General features: G+C 35.9%; 1 protein-coding gene across 2 annotated transcripts in view; it reads right to left on the bottom strand.

The window, feature by feature from the left end:
* AFF4 (AF4/FMR2 family, member 4) overlaps positions 1–23453 on the bottom strand; it is an 84722-nt gene that overhangs the window by 11223 nt on the left and 50046 nt on the right. For both annotated transcript variants that reach the window (XM_008571630.1, XM_008571631.1), the window contains 12 exons: positions 15376–15412; positions 13649–13697; positions 11301–11355; positions 10804–10841; positions 9937–10099; positions 8341–9258; positions 6354–6439; positions 5469–5730; positions 2427–2521; positions 1747–1810; positions 1503–1639; positions 962–1033 (listed from right to left, as the gene is read on the bottom strand). In XM_008571630.1, coding sequence (XP_008569852.1) covers positions 962–1033; positions 1503–1639; positions 1747–1810; positions 2427–2521; positions 5469–5730; positions 6354–6439; positions 8341–9258; positions 9937–10099; positions 10804–10841; positions 11301–11355; positions 13649–13697; positions 15376–15412 — 1976 coding nt within the window. The remainder of the gene's footprint in view (positions 1–961; positions 1034–1502; positions 1640–1746; positions 1811–2426; positions 2522–5468; positions 5731–6353; positions 6440–8340; positions 9259–9936; positions 10100–10803; positions 10842–11300; positions 11356–13648; positions 13698–15375; positions 15413–23453) is intronic.

Here is a 23453-nt window from a genome sequence, read left to right as displayed (position 1 = left end):
GCAGACCATGGCATTACATCAACAACACTAACCCTTAGGCAAAACCAAAAGTTGTGTTCTCATTGTAGTACCCTAAGGAGGGGAAGATGGCTAAGAAACCTAGGACTAGCCTCTCATTAATTATTGGTTGACATTCAAAAATCAAAACCTCACTCACAGGACACCAACATGTCATAGTAACATATGCATTTAAAAAAAATCACCAAAGGGCAGAATCTTCAGACTAAATTACAAATAATCCAGTCATGTTGACCTCTCATTGGCCTTTCAGTTCCTTGAAAGTCTCCCATTCCTTTCCACCATCCAACCCTTGTATATATTGTTCCCTTTAACTAGAGTGTCCTACCCTCTACTCTTAGAGTTACATATACTTTTCTTTCAAAGTATTTAATTCATATCCTTGTGTGATTAATTAATTAATTTCTGCATCACACTAGGCTGTAAACTCCATGACAAACAGGACTTGTGTGATTATTTAATTTCTGTATCACACTAGGCTGTAAACACAGCTGCATTCTCAGTGTTAAACAGTGTCAGATAAAGTAAATACCTGTAACAAATGAACTGATAATATCTCCCTGGGACAAAGCAAACAAGTCACATTCTTTATTCTGAGCAAGGAAGATGCTTGCTCCCTAAGGAAAGGTATTTGCATGAATGGAGAGAGAAAGTACCAAAAGAGCCTGTAAAAGTGACCACTTAAGACAGCGGAGGGCTCTAGTATCAGTCCCCCCTACCAAGGCTATGAGGTCAATGGATCATAGACTGACAACAACTAAAACCTTTCACCAGGAATTCTAAGTTATTTCCTGTTTGACCCATTAAGAACAGATTTATGACAGGGTTATGAAAGGTTGGTTAAAGGAGAACATTCAAGGATAACATTCAGAAGAGCACACACAGCACAATTTATTATGGAACTGCCTGTGGTCTAGCAGAGACCAGAACACAGACTTCTTACCAGAGCACTGTGAGTCTTTTATCTGCAGCTGTGGCATCTGGTGCCAAGTAATTCTTTAGCTTCATAGTATATCTGTGAGTTAAAATAATAAGCAAATGACAAATAGAATATAATACTTTACCTTCATCTCATGACTTCCTTTGTCCTCAAAACATTAGACTCAAACTTAAAGGCAAAAATACCCACTGAAGGGGCCGGCCCGTGGCTCACTCGGGAGAGTGCGGTGCTGATAACACCAAGGCCCCGGGTTCGGATCCCGCATAGGGATGGTCGGTTCGCTCACTGGCTGAGCGTGGTGCTGACAACACCAAGTCAAGGGTTAAGATCCCCTTACCGGTCATCTTTAAAAAAAAAAAAACAAAAAAAACCCCACTGAAGTATCTAATTCTCCTTAACCAAGGACAATAAAGGATTAAACATCTTCTTCAGTTTAGTGTGTGTGTGTGTGTGTGTGTGTGTGTGTGTAGTTATATCAGCCCCTTACTAGAGGGACCAGAGAAATAATGTTATTACCAATGATGTGGTAAGTTTTTCTACTTACTTGATGAGCTCCACCGTCTCTGAATACATAGGGAATGGGGATTTGGATTCCTGAGCATTTTTCTCTAATGCATTCCCACATTCAATGAAAGATACCACAGCATCAAGATAATATACTGCTTTCTCAAACCTATCAGACTGAAGAAAGGAAAATAAAAGTAGTGAATAGTGATTATGGGTAAAAACAACAAATGAGGATTTAACTTAACTTGATCAAATACGTAAATGTAAGAATATTTACATACCAATGCATCTGCATTGTGCTTTAGTTTTTTTGCTTCCTGTAAATAATGGTCTGCTGAATAATTTCTGCAATGTAAATTTTCATTGTAAATAAAATAGTATTTTTCTAAGACAATACTAGTTCATTTCAGTCTCTAGTATCCCCTCAGTATTCATGTCCTCAGTAAAGAAAATGAGCTATTACTAAACATTCATTTCAGTTTTTTCTGACAAATGTGTATATGAGGTTAAGAGCATAAATCATTTTGGCCAGCTCAAGGCAAATCATCTACTTAGGAAAATAGAAATCAAGCTCCCTAGAATTAAATACTAATTTACCCAAGTTGTTTGAAAGATTAAGAGTAAATGAAATGTGGGTAGAAGAAATAACCTTATCTCAAGATGGAGGAAAAAAACAACACTGCTCTTCCTCACCTAAGAAAACTACACCTATTTGAAACAGTGACAGCAGCAGCAGTATGATTCTACTGAAAGGTACATCACTCACATCCCCTATGAGAGTCATGGAGTTAAGTTAAAGAAGTAGTATTTGGACTAGTGGGTGCCTTTCAAATTAGAACCTAAATATTCCATGGATCACATAAAGTATAAATTCTCACCACTGATAGAACGAAAAATGAGTTTATTATATGCTGACTGGAATGATTTTTTTAAATGCATAAAAAAATCACATTCATCTCACCTGTCATCAAAAGCAAGCTTTGTTCTCCGAGGCTTAGAAGCATCAGGAGTTGGTGTAGATGGAGGACAGCTAGAGGAGCTATTTGGAGCCTTTTCCTGACCAAAAAAAAAAAAATGGTGTAGATGGAGGACAGCTAGAGGAGCTATTTGGAGCCTTTTCCTGACCAAAAAAAAAAATATATATATATATATATATATAACTATGTTGAAAACTATGATGAGCTTAAAAATTAAACTAATAGTATTTCTTTAGCCGCTGCTAAAAAGGAAACAAAATACCATTGCCTTTGGTAGTTAATTTCCTTGTTATAAAACTTTTATAAATTCAAATCACAGGTATTGATATTCAGCACTGCACCCCACAGATGTGTACAATAATTATGTTTCAATAAAAAATAAAAATAAAAAAAGAAAACACACGAAAAAATCTTATAAACTTTATAATGTAAACTTTCTTTTTAGAGAACAGGTCCATTTTATATAACCAAAATATTCATTCTAATATTCATTAAGGGTCTACTATGTGCCAGTCACTTGCCTAGGCACTTGTTAAAAAATAAGGAAGTCCACAAACCTATTATCAAAATGGCATTACTACATAGGGCAAAATTTACTAGTAATTATTGGCCAATGAAAACAGCAGTAAGAATACCTAATGTTTACTACTTACCAGGCACTAAGTTAACTTAGTACTTAGGACAGTCATTAATCCTTCAACAACCTTATAAAATATGTACGGCTATGAGACCGAATAAAAAAGCAATCTCAAGGAGGTTGAGTAACTTGCCTAAGTTCAAACAGCTTTAAAATGGCATTCCTGGTATTTGAGTTTTAAATTTAGATCTGTCTGATTTCAAAAGCAGACCCTTTTTTTGGAACTTTATTCTGCTTCCCATCAACATGTCTATTCTGCCTCCTGTCAACATAGCCCTTTATGCGAGGGTTATAACTCTCTCTCTTTCCAACTGCCTCCCATCCAACCCCACCTTTAATAAAATGAATACACACTTTTCCATAGTAAAACACCATAAACAAGTAGAATTTATCCAATGACTGCATAAATGTTTCAACATTAGATAACCCAATAATACATAATTCCACTACTTGTGCTTAAAATCTATTTAAAAGGAACCAGGCAATAATTTTTTCCCTTGTCTGATAAGCTTTTCAGTTCCATCCATTACAGCTTACTTCAAGGAACCCTATTCAATTAATTTGAATCTTATCTCTTTTTTTGTTACCTTGGTCCATATAGCTAAAGGTTTTTCAATTTTTAATTTAGTTTTTAAAGGAATCAAATTTTGGTTTCTTTGATTTCATCAATAGGTTTTCCTTTTTTTTTTTTTTTTTTTTTTTTTTTTACTATATTTATCATTATACAATGAAAAATGCTAAGATCCTTATGGTAAAGTTTGCATGTTTATGAAATGGTTTCCTAAATATTATGTTGCAGTGTAATATTACTAGGATTGCCTTCCCTCTGTGTTGTATAGATAAACTTATGATGGCCTAAGTTCAGATTTATTTGAGGAAAACTGAAGTTTTCTTAAAAAAATTTTTTCCAGATATTTCAACATACTTTTCTTATATAAAAAGAATATGTAATTTTGGTTTTCCAGATTACCTAATTTTTCTTTAGTTGATATAGTAAAAAATAGCATATTTTCAAACTAAATTATAGATTTTTCTTTAATAAGCTCATATGTAATTGCTTAAATTAGAAATTATCAAGACTGATTAACATTAATAACTTTAATAATTGTTAAGTGCCATAAGAACTTAAAATCAAAGTGGTAAGGGCCTGTATTTTATCAAAAACAACAGAATACCAAATAATTACATTTCATCCAACAAATATTTCCTAATTACCCAGTTAAGTTATGCATTGGATAAAACAAAAAGACACAAATTTCTTGAAGGAACTTCCTTCATAAGAAAGAGGCATAGACAATCATTTTTATTTATGCGATAGCAGAAGCCAAATGAACAGGAGAGCTCACTTAACGAATGCATTTAAAAAAAAAAAAGCAATAGGAGATTTCAAGAAACAAGCACAGAGGCCTCAAATCCTACAGTTAAATCATGGGAAATGTAGAAGGAGCCAGTCAGCAAGCAGAGAGAGAACCAGGACAGTGAAGGAGGCCAATAGAACAGTCAGCCTTCTAAGCATGCCAGGGTTAACTCCCTAAACTACTACAGAAGAAGGGAATTCAGGTTGAGAAAAAAACCTGTATATCTCAATTTAAGAAGTTGTTCATAACTAAAATAACCTTAACTTTTAAAATTTAATTACATTTAACAAGCACGATTAATAACCTTTAGCAGTCTAATTTTTCAATGCTCAAACCTTTGCTTATTTAAGTCACAAATAATAATCCAGTGGATTATATTCTTGAAAATTTAGGTATTTTCTTAATTTTGTCTTAAATACTCTGATATCAGGGAGTTTGCTCCTAATCAGAACAATGTGGAAAGCAATGCAAACAACCTGGTAAACCGATTGAAGGTGAGAGTCTATTAAAAGTACAACCTAGAAAAACCTTCTTTAATCCACATCCCCCCACAAACATGAAGAATATTCCCCTGCATTATAAGCATACTAAGAATAACAATAATTAGGAATAATTTCATTGCTAGCTCCCCTACAGATTTTTTCTTCTACTTCACAAAAATCAAAGCCGAATGGTTGCTTTGTCACTTTATGTAATATTTTGTTTGTCATGTCTAATTCTAAGAAACCCAAAGCCTATTTCAAATAATAAAAAACTCAATCTTAGCCACCAGAGCCATTTAGTTCTTATTTTAAAAACTTCTATAACCAACTTTTCCAATTAATGGGTTTTTACCTTAATTAGTATGCATGTAGCCAGCTGACTTACTGTTTTCATGGTCTCAGATGACTGCATAAATTTATCATCAAGACTATGACATATAGAGTAAAATGCACAGGCCCATAAACTTAAAAACTGCAAAACAGTGTCACTTGGAGAGGTCACATGGCAATGAGAGGATTTTCAAAAGCCTCAGACCCCCAACACCTTACCTTAACCTCCTTGGAGCAACTGGAAGTCTTCCCTTCAGTCTTCTTCTGCTTGGATGTGGAGGAACTGTTTTTGCTGCTGCCAGTATTCTCCTTGCTGCTGCTACTATTCTCCTTGTTGCTGTTATTGCTTGACTTTAATGAAGAAGACTGACTAATAGTCCTCTTCCGAGAGCCATGTTCTGTTTTTGGATCTTTTGAAGGAACAGGCCCAGCAGGAGAAGGCAGCAAATCCTTTTCTTTTGCAGCACTCTGCTTAGATGACCTGCCAAACCAAACAAATGCCCTCATTTCTCCACACAGTAATACAAGGGTGATGGATTTTTCCATTTCTCTTTGCCTGCTTTCAAGGCAAATTTTTCCCCCTTTGGTTACTAGGACACATGATTTCTGCAAAGCAAAATAAAACTATAAATTCCATGATGGTAGGCATGTTATCTATTTTTTGTTTGTTTGTTTGTTTTATGGTTGCATACCCAGTGCCTAAACCATGGCCTGCCACACAGTAATACTGTACTCAATAAATACTGGTTGAATGAATGACCAAATAGATGAATGGTTAATGAAGTGATTAATGCTTATAAATTAGCAACTAGTCTCTTACAAGTTACAGACAAGCTTGCCATCTAACCAGAAAGTGATAAAACTTTAATTGTTACCCCATACTCAACCCTATTTCATTAAGAAAAGGAGAGAGAAAGAAGTAACTAAATCTTAAATGCTTTCCATCCCTATCAGCTAAAAGCAAAACCTCTCACTATTTGGTACATGTATGTGTGTGTACGTTTATGACATATGCTTACTAAAATGAACACTCTGAAAGCTGTCAATATCAAATGATATACATAAATTAACAACACTGGCATGCAACGTGTTTTGGGAACGTACTCTCTGTTGCCGGACAGCTTGTGGCCTGATGAATTCTTGTCCTCTGTTTTGGGTTTCTTGCTCTCAGCTCGATTATCATCTTCATTCTGGATAAAAAACAGCAAACAGAAGCTACTAGGTCTGATTTTTATTCATCTAACTTCAGCTTCCACCACCAGTCTCCCCCAAACAGTTTATCCCTGATAAAACTTCAGAAGATAAGTGAAAGAATTCATTTAAACAATGTTCAATAAATTAAGTCTTAAGGCTGAGAAAAGGTTTCCTATTCTAGATATACAGAACCCAAATACTGAAACAAATTTCCTATAGTCTTTTAGATGGCATCTTTTTCAATGTAATGATGTTTGGGGCTGGTATCTATGAAATTATAGTTAACATATAATTCATATAACATAAAATTCACTCTTTAAAAGTGCACAATTCCATGGCATTTAGTATACTCAGAGTTGTACAACCATCACCACAATCAATTTTAAAATATTTTCATCATCTCAAAAAAGACACTCTTATACCCATGAGCAGTCACTACCCACTCCTCCCCCGCCCCCACGCCCTAGCAATCATTAATCTATACGTTTTATATTTATGGATTTGCCTTTTCTAGACATTTCATATAAATGGTATCATACAATACGTGTGGCCTTTTGTGTCTAACTCTTTTCACTTAGTGTAATTTTTTTTAAGGTTCATCCATGTTGTAGCATGAATCAGTACTTCATTCCTATTTATGACTGAACAGTATTCCGCTGTACAGACTATCACATTTTATTTATACAGTCATCAGCCATTTGGGTTGTCTCCACCTTTTGGCTAACATGTATAATGCTGCTATGAATATTCAAGTACAAGTTTTTGTGTGGACATATGTTTCATTTCTCTTGGATATATACCTAGGGGTACAACTGCTAAGTCATAAGGTAACTCTATGTTTAACTGCTGATGAACTGCCAAACTGTGTTCCAAAGCAGTTGCATCATTTTACAATCCTACCAGTACTGTACGAAAGTTCCAACTCTTTCACATCTTCACCAACACTTGCTATGGTTCATCCTTTTGATTACAGCCAAGCCTAATGACTTTTGAAAACTTTTTGGCTGAAAACACACGTGGTGGACCCATCTGTTGTCAATGATACTTTCCCAGGTGAATCTAAGTTTTCTGATTGCTTTAAGTATAAGGACACAAGAATGCAAATATTCTCCCATAACAAGAGTCTGTTCCCCAACACAAATGATTAAAGATGGACAAATGAAAACATGAGAAAAAGGAATCTACGTCCTTCAGTATCCTTGACTGGGTCTCCTCACAGTACCACCTGTTTATCTGCAGGAATTACTCCTGACACTGTTTTACCAAAGCCATAAATCTCAAAAATCATAATCAGGTCTCCTGTTGTTAAGCATTTTATAAAATAAAAATCTGGCTTATAGATTTTTATTTTATGTTTTATAGATATGAAAAATTTTAGTAATCTTAAAAGTGTAACTTGGTTTGTGTATCAGACAGAAGAGGGTGGTAGGTACTGTGACAACCTGGAGAGTACATATCCCAACTAAAAACACCTATAACCAAACTTTTAATGCTGTAAAGCCCGGTCTGCAGTCTTTGCTCCACTTTCACCTCTACAATGGCCAGCATATACTCTGAACAGAAGTGCTGGCTCAACTTCTTTCTTTTGACGGCTGGCCAGTGAGGGTATCTGAACCCTTGACCTTGGTTTTAAGAGGAAGTGCTCTAGCCAACTGAGCTAACCGGCCAGCCTTTCACTGCTTATTTGATTAAAAACTGTCTTGCTTTACTAAAGGAGACAGGCACATAAGTCCTCAAAAGACTGCTCTGTATGTAGCCTTAATTGGGCCTTGAGCTCACCCACTATTTTCCCTCACAGCTCATGACCCTCCTTGTTATTTTGTGGCTTACTGAGATTTCCATAGCATTCCAAATTCTGAGGTTTAAAAACAAACAACAACAAAAACCTTTTACAAACCTTATGTTTCCTCTTGCCTTTGTTGGAAACTTTTTCTGAGGCTTGTTTCTGAGCCTCTCTCGTGTGCTTTTCTGGCACATTTTTCTTTTCCCCCTTGGGTGGTTCTGTTTCTTTGTAAGGCTTTCCTGGTATTCTAGTCAAGAGATTCAGGTCAATCTTCACAATAAGTGGATACCTGTCATCAGGCTCACTGAGGGGTGAAAGAAGTTCCTTCTCTTCCATAGGAGAGAACATTCGTTGCCGAAAGAAGCTATCTTCTTCCTCCACCGAGGAGGGTTTAATGGGAGTCCTATTGCTCTCAGGGTACTTAGGAGTTTGTGACGAAGGAGGAAGGCTCTCGCTTTCATCCGAATCTGAGGATGAGGTATCTGTTTCTATGATCTCCCGTGATTTCTGGGAAGATTTACTCGCTGACTTGTATTTCTTTTTCTCTGCTGTAGGTCGAGGGGAAGATTTAGACTCTTTCTTTATATTGGGTTTCCTTGAGCCTTTGGTGGCTGCTTTGTGTCTGCTGGAGGGCATGCTGGTAGCCATGTCTACAGGGGTTTCACTTTCTATCTTAAGGCCTCCACGAGGCTCTTCAGCAGCTGCCTTCTCAGACTTTTTGGGTTGTTTTTTGCCTACAGTTCTCCTCTGTGTTGTGCTGTCACTCTGTGCGGGAGACTTCTGCCGCCCACGCCCACTTTCTGATCCTTTTTGGATGGTTTTGGAGTCTCGTCCAGGAGTAGTGGAATTTGTTTCTTTAGGTCCGCTGGGATCAGTGTAGCTATTCCCAGTGCCCTGCTCTCGGCCTTCTTTTTTGTAGCCTTGAGACGATGGGATGTTACTGTCCACAGAAGAAGCTGGTGACACTTTATGTGGGTTCACTTTATTCAACCAATTATCAAGTTGCCATTTGTTTGTTGGTGGTGGTTCAGGCTAAAAAACAGAAATACGTATGCTTTTTTCAATTTTGAGGCTTTCTCCCTCCTTACAATCTCAAGGAAGAGGAAAACATACCATGCCCAATACAACAAAAGCACTTGCTTTTCAAGGTTCTGTCTGAAATAAAGCAAAGGGCTGAATATTGACTATTGGTTCTAATTACTTGAATAAGAAGATAAGCTTAATGTTATATATGACCTTTAAAGAGCAAATATTCCTATTAGGAATCCAACTTCAAAGGCATTATTACAAATGACCATATAGTATATATAATTCCTGAAAGTAAACAAACGATGTAGGTACCAAGAGAGATTTTTAACTGTACTTGATCAAGCTACAGTAAGATTACACTGTGTGAGACTCATTTTATCCACATTAACTGCATAACATCAGTTACCATGTTGAGACACAAAAATAAAGACCAAACTAAAGAAATCCAATATTTTACTGACCTGCAATATGACCCTAAGCAGTTCCTAATCTAGACCAAATGTTTGTTCAAATAACAAGGAAACTGAAATATCTAGGTTTCCCCAAGATACACAGTTTCAGTTCTTTTTGTCAGAATAAGTAACCTTCTTTCCTTCACTTCTTATATTTGAATCAGGTCTTAACTGGGCATCATACCAGGGCCTTGAGCGGGCCTGTGGGTAGCCTCTCCCTCCCTCTCACCTCGGGAGATGCACTCTGGGATGGCTCATTGGCCTCACTGTCACTGGAACTACTTTCACTCTCCGAGTCAGATCCAGAGCTGCTTTCAGATCCACTGTGGCTGCTAGAATCATCCCTGGAGTTATCTGCTCCTTCACTATTATGGTGTGAAGGCTCAGAGTTACTAAAACAGATAAAGCATATAAATGACCAAAAGTTTTTTTTATCGTGATAACAGGAAAACATCCAAATTTAACAACCAACTTTATTTAAAATGTTTACTATTTGTTAAGCTGTTACAATTCTATGAACCCAGAACTTCATTATAAATGAAATAAATACTTCCTTAAAAAAAGTTTCTGATGTGCTACTCAGCCATTAATACTCACTTTATTTATTTATTTACTTACTTACTTATTTATTTATTTATTTTTTTAGTTTCTGATGTGCTACTCAGCCATTAATACTCACTTTATTTATTTATTTACTTACTTACTTACTTATTTATTTATTTATTTTTTTTAAAGATGACCAGTAAGGGGATCTAACCTTTAACTTGGTGTTGTCAGCAGCATGCTCTCCCAAGTGAGCCAACTGGCCATCTCTACATCGGAATCTGAACCCTTGGCCTTAGTGTTATCAGCACCACACTCTCCCAAGTGAGCCATGAGCCCACTTTTCAAAAATTGCTTGAGATATAATTTAAATACCATAAAATTCACCCATTTTAAGTGAATAGTAATTCCATGTTTTTATTTAATTTATAGAGTTGTATAATCACAATCCCAATTGATCATACTTACTTTATAAGACCACTTATTATATCACTACAATGTTATCAGGCTGGCCCCACCCTCCAAATAAAACAAAAAATAAAAGGATATCTACCTTCCTGGTGTACTCCTTGGCATTGTCTTATCACAATCCTAAAATTAAAGCATAAGAAGAAAATCTGTAAATAAGCAAATAGTACTCTATTTTCTTAATGTGAACAATATCTGAACTCTTAGAAAAATTGACTTCTCTAATGTATACATTAATGTTTACTTAATACTTACATTGTTTTTACCTAAAGAATAACTGAATTGTCAGGATAAGATCAAAAGCTTTGTTAATAGGTCTTCTCGTCACTAATCTCCTGTTTCATGAGTATGTTCTAATCCATAATAAATTTTAAGAAAAAGTCAATTTTTTTAGACTAAGAAAAAAAATGGAGGTTCAAAGACAAAGCAGGAAACTATAACATTCCAGTGTCAGAAAGCGTATAGGAAGAACTTATTTAAAACAGCTAGATAATAAATATATTATTCAATTATAATCTTTATAAAATACAATGAAAACAAATACTGTATAAGACTGGCAAAATCATGCAGTAGTAGACACACCTGTTCCCCATCACTGTCTTCACTGCTGCTTAGTTTTAAGTCATCTTTTAATGTACTAGAGGGAAAAGGCAGAAGGGATTATTATTTTTGTAATAGTTTATCATGGCATGCCAGAGTATTAAATATTTACCAATAATTCTAGAAATAATCATTGTGGTAGTCAAAGATTTAAAGAAAAAATGAAAAACAAACAAACAAAAAACAACCCAGTTAAAAGAAAACTAAGAAAAAACCAGCCAAAGATTTGAAGAAAAAACAAAGAAAAAAAAAACAATTAAGTCTTACTCTGTCTGGTTTGGTTCACATTCAGTAAAAACTGAGAAAGGAGGAATTTAAACATTTCATAAGCTCTAACCTCTCCATGAGTAAAATACTCATCCTTTCTAATTAAACAAAAGCCACTTTCTATAAACTCCCATACTCACTTCTGTTATCACTAACTTTTCTCTAATTACACACATACACATATTATTAAAACAAATTATCGTCATCATACCCAACAGTCCACTAGAGAGATATTAACTCCTAAAAAGAAGGAAGATAAAATGAAAGCATCAAAAATTCTTTCTTTGTCCCCAATGCTCCATGAAGAGAGATGTGTACAACTGTTGGCAATTGCATAATTGTGAAAACTAGAAGAACACAATTTCCAAAGACAAAGTTCTAGTTCATAAATGCCTTGCTATGAAAGACAAGTGCCCTATGTAGAAGTAACAATTTTGAGTAAGAGCTTTGACTATATAGCAGAAATGACCATGTATGAATCTTTAAAACTCCAGGTTCCAAATCTTCCTTGATCAGAATTCAACTCAATTAAAACACACACACAAATGCTACAAACTGACAGTCTCTGCAATTTGTTTTTGAAAGTAAGATTAGAGATTTAAATTTTCCTTAAGGCCATAGAATCAAAACCACTAAACTTAAAATCTGAGTAACAACTCGCCATACACTCCTTGTCTTTTTACAGGAGAAGAAAATTTAATTAAAAGCCTAGGGAAAACTGCAACTAGAAAAATGTTTAATTTCTCATTATTGGTAGTTTAAATACCTTACTTCTTAAAATTTCATGAAAGTCTCCAATCAGTGGCAAGAAAATCTTCTTTCACTACAATAACCTACATTTCTAAATCTGACTCCAAGTTCAAAGTATTACATAAAAGATCACCTTGAAATCAAAGTAACCAGATGATCATAGAATTATGTAAGTGTTTAAAGACTGGCTCAATTAAGTGGGATGGAGAAAAAGTTTTCTTTTGGACAAGGGCTTAGTGCATCTCTGTGACTGATTTCCTGTAAGGAAATGTACTTACTCTGAATTCTCGGAGTCCTTATGATTTAATAATGGCAGTCAATGAACCTGTTTACATATGTGAATATGTCAAAGTTTTTACCAGACTGTGCAAGGTCCTGCATGTTTCTGTTCCCTCCACAACCAAAGTGATATGCACATATGTGGTGGGCACGCACCGGTTCTTTACATATAAATAAATATGATAAATAGGATCATAATTTGAATTCTTCAACACGGTGGGGAGACTTCTTGTATTCACATATTTTCATTTTCACTCAGTCTCTCTGTGTTCAGCTGAAGCGGCTACCAGATTATTACACTGAGGCTGAGGTTATCACAGTATAGTTGTGGCTATGGCATAGAGAGCTGGCAATGTGGCCACAGTTTCTTTAGAATTTGTTTTAATCACAGAGTTAACTTGTGGTCTCAGAAATTCAGAAGTTCATTCTTTAAGCTGGAGTTTATTATCATGCATTATACCACCCTATTACATTTTGATATATATTCCTGGTTCTGCCTACAAAATAAAAACAGGAAAATTTAAAGACAGTACAAACTTTGTTGTTTTAATACACTACATTTGTTGGTTAAATGGAGGGCTTACTAAGAAGAATTCTGTCTTTTTTATGATTTCTTTATTAAATACAAACTATGAACACATACACAAACACAAAAACTCTCACGCCTGAGAGATGAGAAAAAATTATGATCTCAGAGCAAGGGTAGGCAAACTATGGCCCACAAGCCAAATCCAGCACACCACCTGTTTTTGTAAAGAAAGTTTTATTGGAACACAGCCACACCCATGGTCTATGGCTACTTTCATACTACAATGGCAGACTTGAGAACTAGGACAGAGACCATGTGGCTTTGAAAGCATAAAATATTTCACTATCTAGCTTTAATGTAAAAGTTTGCTTAACCCTTCCTTAAAAGATTAATATGTCTAAGTTTGTTCAAAATAGCCAGATATTACTATTACAGATAACTTTTAGCAAAAACTCCCCCCAAAACAACACCCCCCCAAATTAAACTTATTAAGCAATAAACTTACGATTTAGACTGGTGCCCATTTGAAGTTTTAGAAGAAGGATTGTATCTTTCTAAAACAAAAGGAATGCAGAAATGAGCAACTGAAGTATAGCTATTTAGATCATAAAATATCCAGGTAAAATATCTACCCTCAAATAAATATAAACTAAAACAATGAGATATAATTCTCATCCATCAAATTGGCAACACTTTAAAGTCCAATAATATTAGATACTGGTGAGCACAGGGTAAATAGGCACATTGATACGCTGTTGGTGAGACTGTAAACTCATACAATCTTTTTGGAGGGTAATCTGGTAAAATTATCTTATCAGGACTGCAACTGTACTGCTACTGACCTAGCAAGCAATTCCAAACAAAAGAAATTTACTTCACAGGTATATCTGGATGAACACACACACACACACACACACACACACACACACACACACACACACACTATAGCATGGTTTGCAACAGCAAAACTAGAAACAAATTAAATGTCCATCACAACAGGGGACTAGTTAAACAAAGTGTGGTACTTCCATATAATATAACCCAATTTTAATGTTAAAAAGAATGAGCTAGAGCTTTATACTGATGTAGAAATAGCTCTAAAATAAAGTGGAAAACACAAGGTAATAAAGAGTAGACGTAGTTTATGATCCCACTTACTTTGGGGAGAGAAAATGAGGGAGGTGTAGAAAAAAGGATGAGATGTTCTTAAAAGAGAGAAAATGTAAATAAACTTTCTGGCCTACAGCTAGCCATTTTCTGCATATCAACAATGTCAGGTCCTTTTTCCCAGTAACTAAAGTTTCAAGACAGAGCTAAGAAATGGATATACAGATAAAGTCTAACATTAAAAGAGATATTCTTCTAGTTTCATCTGTTTGCATTAAGAGTACTAAAACCAACAAACTAAGGATCAAAAATTACAGATTTTCATCTCCCCAAATACCTTGCCACCAGTACAAGTCTACTTCATATTCTTCTAGTTTCATCTGTTTGCATTAAGAGTACTAAAACCAACAAACTAAGGATCAAAAAATTACAGATTTTCATCTCCCCAAATACCTTGCCACCAGTACAAGTCTACTTCATTTAAAAAGTTATTACTCTTGGCAGAAAGATTATCTGTTTTGTTACAGAGCTATACGGTGAAGCCTAGACATTTGCAATGGTTCTTGACCTCACCACCATGAATCTACACAGCTACCACCTTTTGGAACCGTGTCTGAATTCCTAAAGGCTAAATTCACCTCAGGCTCTTCTGAGAGGTCAAGAGAGTGGAAGTGAACGAGGGGGTAGAATTTCTACCCAGATCAGAAGACCCAGGAAGAATAAATAGGGAATGAAGAGGTATAGGAAGAGAAGAGCCATGATCAGCTAAAATGATCCCTTCTTGACCAGAATTTTACCATTACAGAACCAACTATCTTCATCAAAGAGGTGGAAAGACATGAGAATGGTTCTTAGGTTTATGAGATGCCCATCAAAGTGAATTCATGAACTTGCAAATATTAGTTCAAATACTTAACACAAAGTTTATTTTGATCTTCAATGACCTACAGGTCTTGATTTTTTTAAGCATACCAAGATTCAGTTCAACCAATTACTACTCATCAGATCATAAAAATTAGCATAAGACGTGCAAAATAATTATTAAAGCAATATATGGTATGACTATGAGAACTGAACGCTCAATAAAAACTTAATTTGAAAAACAAGAGGAAAAGAAATACTTACTTTGTTCTCCAGGACCAAAATTGGACTGCTGAGATTCCTAAGAAAAAAGAATATAAAGATATATAAAGTGAAATTAAGAGAAAGATTCATTGGTGAAAAATGCTTCAAATTATATAAAAATGCTGCAAGTACGTAATTGAAAAAGCACCAAAAGAATGTAATGGTCCCATCTGTCAGCCTGGGCAATCCTGTGGTCAATAATGGATTTTCCTAGAGCTGAACACAAAACGCATTAAACTGCCTAACAGTCTTTCTTTATCATTCCTTTCTTTCTGCAGCATCCATGGCACTCATAACTTAATTCAGAGCCCTGGAGAGAAAATAATTTCAATTTAAGATTCTTGGTCTTAAGAAACTGCTTAACGTTTTTTTAAAAAAAATTAATACTAAAAACAGTAAGCTAGGTGAAAATAGCTATATATACTGTATACATTCAAAATATATCACTTTTATGGACTGAAAAAACCCCACATAGATTCCCATGTCATTTTACTCCCCCCTTCTCTCTGCTCTTGAGGAAGTGACTATCATATGCTTCTCTGTAAGCCTTATAATAGCATAGCACCTGGCACTCAGGAATCCAAAATGTCTCCACAGTAAAAGAAACATGGACTTCCAGACTCAACTCTCAAGACCAGAACAGCTGTTTCATATGTGCAAATTGTGCATTTTTCTAGGTTAAGTTAGTGGTACAAAATGTAGTACTAAAATTACACAAACATCCATAAAAGCCTACTGAAAAATAAGCCTAACCTTCCTTTAATGACAAAATTATCTGTGAAAGAGCAATCCAAACAGTAAGAAAGCTAAAATATAGTTTTGCTGTTAAAAATAAAAATAGATCTATGAGAGGTCTTCAAAAAGTTCATGGAGGGCCGGCCCGGTGGCGCACTGCTACAGTGCGCACGCCAAGGGTTTGGATCCCACATACAGACTGGCCGCTCACTGGCTGAGCGAGGTGCGGGGGCAACACCGAGGGTTGCGATCCCGTTGCCGGTCCCGGTCCGGTATGGGCGTGACACTGAGGGTTGCGATCCGTTGCCAGTCACGAAAAAAAAAGACAAAAAAAAAAAGAAAAAAAAAAAAGTTCATGGAAATATCCCTATTATCTTTTAATTCCATTTTTCCACAAACTTTTGAAGTACCCTCGTATAGTTAACTGATTTTCAAGAAGGATGCCAAGACCATTCAATAGGGAAAAGAATAGACTTTTTGACAAATGGCTCTGGGACAACTAAATAGCCATAGGCAAAAGAATGACGCTGAACATTTACACTGTACATATATAAAAGAATTAACTCAAAATGGATCAAAGATCTAATTGTAAATTCTGATGCTATAAAACTCTTAGAAAAAAATAGTGCCAAATCTTAATGACCTTGGACTTGGCAAAGAATTCTTATATATGACCCCAAAAGAATGAAACACACACACAAAATAGATAAACTGGACTTTATCAAAATTAAGAACTGTTGTGTTCAAAGGACACCATCCAGAAAGAGAAAAGACAACTCACAGAATGGGAGAAAAGATCTGTGAATCATGTATCAGATAAGGGACTGACATCTATAATATATAAAGAGGTCTTCCAATTAAATGATAATAAAACAACCCAATTAAAAACTGAGAAAAGAATCTGAATAGACTTTCTCTAAAGAAGATATATAAATGGCAAATAAGCACATAAAAAGATGTCTGACATCAATTGTCATCAGGGAAATACAAATCAAACCCATAATGAGATACCACTTCACACCCACTAGGATGACTAGAATCAAAAAGACAGATCTAACAAGTGTTGATAAGGTGTGGAGATATATGACCTCTGGTGGTAATGTAAAATGGTGCAGCTGCTTTGGAAACTTTTTGTTAGTTCCTCAAATGATTAAACACAGAGTTATCATATGATCTAACAATTCTACTCTTAGTATATAACCAAACAAAATGAAAACATATATATCCACACAAACACTTCTACACAATATTTACAGCAGCATTATTTATAATACCCCAAAAGTGGAAAGAAGTCAAATGTCCTTTAGCTTATGAATGCATAAACAAAATGTGATATATATCCAAACAATGGAATATTATTTGGTCATAAAAAGGAATGAAGTGCTGATACATGTCACAACTTGAAAGAACCTTGAAAACATTAAGCTATGTGAAAGAATCCAGTCAAAGATCATTTATTAAATGATTCCATTTATATGAAATGTCTAGAACAGGGAAATCTATAGAGATAGGTAGATTAGTGGTTGCTTAGGGCTGGGAGGGAGGATAGAAGGAAAAGGGGATGGTAGTTATAGAGTATGGAGTTTCTTTTTCAAGTGATAAAAATATTCTAAAATTGATTATACTGATGGCTGCATGTATCTATAAATATACTCAAAACCATTGAATTGTATTCTGTAAATGGGGGAAATACATGGTATAAGTGAATTATATTGAAATAACACTGTTTAAAAAACTGTAAACAGAGCAGTGGCCAAGAAGTCACTTTGCAAATTCCCACCCTCTTGAACTACTTACTGTCTTATACTCATTTACTTGGTTAAATGGCCTAAAAGCTAATAGCCCAAGCTTCCAAGAAATCTTTGACTCCTTTCTCAAGCCTCTGAGTTGGTCACCAAATACTACTGTATTCTGTCTCTAAAACACCCACTAAATGCAACACCATCTCTTCTCTATCTACATTGTAAAGACTTCAGGTTTTCATCTTTTTTCACCTACAATGGCCATCTAATGGAATCTTCTTGGCTCTAGTCTCTCTCACTCAACTACAACCTCTAGTTTACCTTTCTAAAGCCTAAGTTTAGTATGTGTTATCAACACTCTTATCTTTTTATAGTACCTCTGATGGCTCTTTGTTTTTTCCTAGGGATGAAACCCAAACTCTTTGGCATCACATTCACTCATATATCTAAGTACTGGGAAAACAGAATGATAAGCAAAAACAGACAAGGGCCTTGCCTTCATGGAGCTTAACATCTATTTGAATAATGTCAATAATGACTATCTTTGCAACTACTCATGCAAATAAAGGTAAATGGCAATTCTGATCAGTACAATGAAGGGTAAATACATAATTACGTAGAGCTTATAATTGTGTGTGTGTGTGTGTGTGTGTGAGAGAGAGAGAGAGAGAGAGAGAGAGAGAGAGAGAGAGAGAATGTGAAGACCATTGTGTGTGTGTGAGAGAGAGAGAGAGAGAGAGAGAGAGAGAGAGAGAGAGAGAGAGAATGTGAAGACCACCTTGGCTATTAAATGGAGAAGAGCTTTGAGAAAACTAGAATGGAAGAAAAGATACCTATTAGGAGGTTACTGCAATGGTACAAGTAGGAGATGACTATAATTTAAAGAAGTTGGTCTCCAAGCTTTTTGATCATGCACTCTATTCTCAGGAAATTTTTCCACTTATATCTCCAAAATGTGTATACTGTATGTATTACTACTTAACTAATCTACATGTTATATAAGATTAAAATACTGAGATTTTAAATGGCTAAAATAAAAATGAAATAATATTTTTAGAATAATTTAAAAATTCTATTTATTAAAAACAGCAAAATCTTTCTTATACACACAAATATAGTGCTTCAAAGGCCTGACACTAATTTTGGCTTATTTTGATATTTGGTCTCACTGGATGTCACAAAGACATACTTATACACATGGAAGAAGTCCTATGTTTACTAAACCATGATACCAAATTTTTAATCCTACACCTTCACTATAAAAAGGTTTCCACTGAAGTTGAGCTAGACTTCATGTTCCCTGATGTAAATCAGTTTTGCAGAAAAATGAATGAAAAGGCCATGTTCTAATATTTTTAGCAAATAGGTCCAAAAACCCACTGAATTTAGAAAATTCTGTTTCCAAGTCTTTAAAGTTTGCACAAATGACAGTCATTGTGGTTTTTGTCAACAAAAGTAAAAAATAATGATGACAACATGATTTTTTAAATGTTGTTTTCCTAGCATGAGTATTTTTAAGAAAGTAGTTACTTTTTCATTCACTGTTAAAAAAACATCTTTACTCTGAGATGACAAGAGGGTTTAAAAAAAAATGCTATGAAAGGATCTAGCATACACATATGTGCGCATGTGTGAGAAAGAGAGGTAACTCATTTTTAAGTGAGATAACTCTGCTGTCATGAAACAAGTAACCAGTGAACTTCTATGATAGTGTAAAAGATATTCAGGATTATTTCCCATTTCATTACAAAACATTGTAATGAACATAATTTTATAAGCAAGTTAAAGATATTCCACAGAATTTGACACTTCTGGCTTCAACATCATTGCTGCAACACTGCAACTATGCATAAACTGCACTTGTAATGCCATTGATCTTGCCTTATCCTGGGCTCTTTTTTGTAATTCCTGTTAAAGCAGCCACTATAGTCATCCCTTGATAACCACAGGAGGTTGGTCCCAGAACCTCCTGTGGATACCAAAATCCACAGATGCTCAAGCCCCTGAAATCACATGGCATAATATTAGCATATAACCTATACAATCTTCCTGTATACTTTAAGATTACTTATAATACCTAATGCAATGTAAATAGCTGTTATACTGCGTTGTTTAGGAAATAATGACAATGGAAAAAGGTCTGTATATGTATATATATTTTTCCATATATTTTCGATCTGTGGTTGGTTGAATTAAACAGATGCGGAACCCATGGATACAGAGGGCCGACTGTACATCAGTACTACTATATGGAGGGGGAGGGAACAGGGAGAGGAAATGGTGGGGTGGGGAGAAGATGCGGAGGGAGATGAAGCACCCAAGAGGTGCCAGGTAAAGAAGAACAGGGTACAAAGAGAAGTCAACTCAGGTCTAAGCATGATACATACAACTATGCACACAATTAAATACTAATGTATAATTCCTTTTTCTTTCTTTTGGATTATTTTATTTCCACAACCAAATGTTTGGCATACTGAGACAAAATGCATTTCTTCTTTTGTATTTCCTTATAGTACCAGCGAAATGCCTGAAAAACTTTTAACAATAGAGGTAAAGATAGAGGAGAAAAATGAGCAGTCAGAGAAACAAAGTAAATCTGAATGAGCAATATACAAAGAAAGACAAGAAAGAAATAGGTTAAAATAATATTCAGTGCTTATGAGAAGCCCAATGAAGATGGGAAATGACAGACATTAATTGGATTTGCCAAAATGGGCCACTGGTGATCTTAATAAAAATGGTTTCTGGTGGGGTATTAAGAATGGAAGCAAGATCAGATTGGACTGAGCTGAGGAATAAGTGGAGGAAAGAAAACAGCAAATATGAACCAATCTTTAATAAGTTTAACTCTAAAGAGAAGGAGTAGACATGGAATAGAGGAAATGCATTGTTGCTGTTTTTACATGGAACAAATTCAAGGATGTTTAAGTGAATAATATAGATACACTAAACTAGCTCCCCAAATATATTCCTAAATTTAACTTCCTACCACTTGTTACCCGCAAAATGCTCTTTCAGACCTGTCAATGGATGAAGTCCTCTCTGATGTGCTCTTATCTTTCCATATTGTGCTGGCACTCCTATACTTCTTGTTCAAACTTCAGTTGGGGTCACCACCTCTAGGATGCTATCCCCAAATTCCAGCCTAACAACTTTCTCCCTTTTCTGTTCTCTCATTGGTCCTGGTCCATATGGTTACTGAACAAGGAGAATAAGTGCTGGTTAAAGCTTCATATAAAGCTTTAAGCTTTACACATCAAGTTGTATCCACTGAAAATTCAGAGAATAATATGAGCTATCTATCTGTAAGAGCAACCCAACCTAAGCTGTAATCGGTAAGTAGCTGAGTTGTCTAAGAAAACATAAAAAATCTAAACACAGTTACCTGAGTATATATCTCCAAATTCAGTCAATAAACACTTACTGAACAGCTACTAGGTGCCAGAAACTATTCTAGTTATTGGCACATACTATACTCCTTTCTCTTTAAAATACACTTCTTAGGGCCGGCCCGTGGCTCACTCGGGAGAGTGCGGTGCTGACAACACCAAGGCCCCGGGTTCAGATCCCACATAGGGATGGCCGGTTCGCTCACTGGCTGAGCGTGGTGCTGACAACACCAAGGCCCCGGGTTCGGATCCCACATAGGGATGGCCGGTTCGCTCACTGGCTGAGCGTGGTGCTGACAACACCAAGGCCCCGGGTTCGGATCCCACATAGGGATGGCCGGTTCGCTCACTGGCTGAGCGTGGTGCTGACAACACCAAGGCCCCGGGTTCGGATCCCACATAGGGATGGCCGGTTCGCTCACTGGCTGAGCGTGGTGCTGACAACACCAAGTCAAGGGTTAAGATCCCCTTACCGGTCATCTTTAAAAAAAAAAAAATAAATAAAATAAAATAAAATACACTTCTTAGTTAGAGCAGGGACAACACCTGAATTGTACAGTGTTATACTTGCAGCACCCAGAACTCTACTAGAGGTTGTTCCAAACATATATTGAATAAGTGTAGTCAAAAGCTTTAATATTCTCTAAACTATCACTGGAAAATCTACCAAGCTATCCCCAACTATATTCGTATACTCTGCTTTCCTCCTATGGCAAAGAATGACCTAGTTGTGCTCTACTCTACAGCTACTCTTCTCTACTTGGTCACTGAATCTCGACCCCTCTTGTAAAGATTTCCTAAGGTTAGCTTCTCTCTTTTCCATGTATCATTTCTTTTTCTCTTTTTACTAAATCATTACGATCAGCATATAAATATGATAAAATATCTTCAAAAAAATGCTCCCCTGACATCACCATACCATTCTTGGCACTACCACATTTCTCTGCTCCCTTTGACAGAAAAATGCTTCAAAAGATTATCTTCTTTTATATACAATCAGCTTTCTACTAAATGTTTGTCATCAGTAAAGAATAAACTGTCAAACCTAATGCCTTAATAACATACTAGAAACTTAATAAGTATGTATTTAATAAATAAATGCATAAACATATCAGATTTTTTTTTTTTCCTTTTTTTGTCTTTTTTACTGACCGGTAACGGGATCGCAACCCTCGGTGTCGCGCCTGTACCGGGGACCGGCAACGGGATCGCAACCCTCGGTGTTGCGCCCGCACCGCGCTCAGCCACTGAGCGGGAACCGGTCTCCACATGGGATCCGAACCCTCGGCGGGAGCGCCGCAGCACACTCTCCAGTGCACCACCAGGCTGGCCCAACATATCAGATTTTTAGAGATGAAAGCTGTAATGTCTGAGATCAAAAATATATTAAATGCATTAACAGCAGATTAGACATTGCAGAAAAAAAGATTAGTAATCCTGAAGATACAGCAATAGAAACTGTCCACAATACAGCAACAAAATATAAGACTGAAAAATGTGAACAGAGCATATGTGGGTTGTGTGACAATTTCAAGGGTGTCTAATATAGATGTAATCAGAGTCACTAAAGAAGAGGAGAAAAGAGTGTGTATGGTGGAGGCAGGAGCAGCGATACAGAAAAAAATATTGAGTAAGTCATAGCAAAAGTTTCCCAAATTTGGAAACTATAAACCCCAAATTCAAAGAAGCTCACCAAACCCCAAGCAGAAAGATGAGGAGAGCTACACCAGGACACACCATAACTGAACGGATTAAAATCAGGGATAAAGACAAAAAGAATCTTAAAAGTAGCCAGAAAAAAAGGACACATTACATACATAGAAAGAAAGAAAGAAATGAATGACAACAAAGTACATTATGGGAAACAATGCAAGCCAGAGGACAGGTAACATCTTCAACCTAGAATTCTATACTCAGCAAAAATATCTTAAAAACAAAAAATGGAAAGGTACAATAAAGATAATTTATTTCAGATGTGCAGCTGACAAGTACTAAAAGAAATATTTAAGGAAGTCCTCTAGGTAGAAGGAAAATGATAACATAAGAATCTGAATGAATATAAAGGAATGAAGAGCAACAGAAATGGAAACTACATGGGGAAGTATTTTTTTTTTTTTTTGTCTTTTTTCGTGTCCGGCAACGGATCGCAACCCTCAGTGTCGCGCCCACCGCGCTCAGCCAGTGGGCGGGAACCGGTCTGTATGTGGGATCC

Source organism: Galeopterus variegatus, unplaced genomic scaffold (genome assembly GCF_000696425.1).
Source record: "Galeopterus variegatus unplaced genomic scaffold, G_variegatus-3.0.2 Scaffold708, whole genome shotgun sequence".
Taxonomy (NCBI): Eukaryota; Metazoa; Chordata; class Mammalia; order Dermoptera; family Cynocephalidae; genus Galeopterus; species Galeopterus variegatus.
Note: the sequence above shows the minus strand (reverse complement) of the source record. Positions and strands in the feature narration are given on the sequence as shown.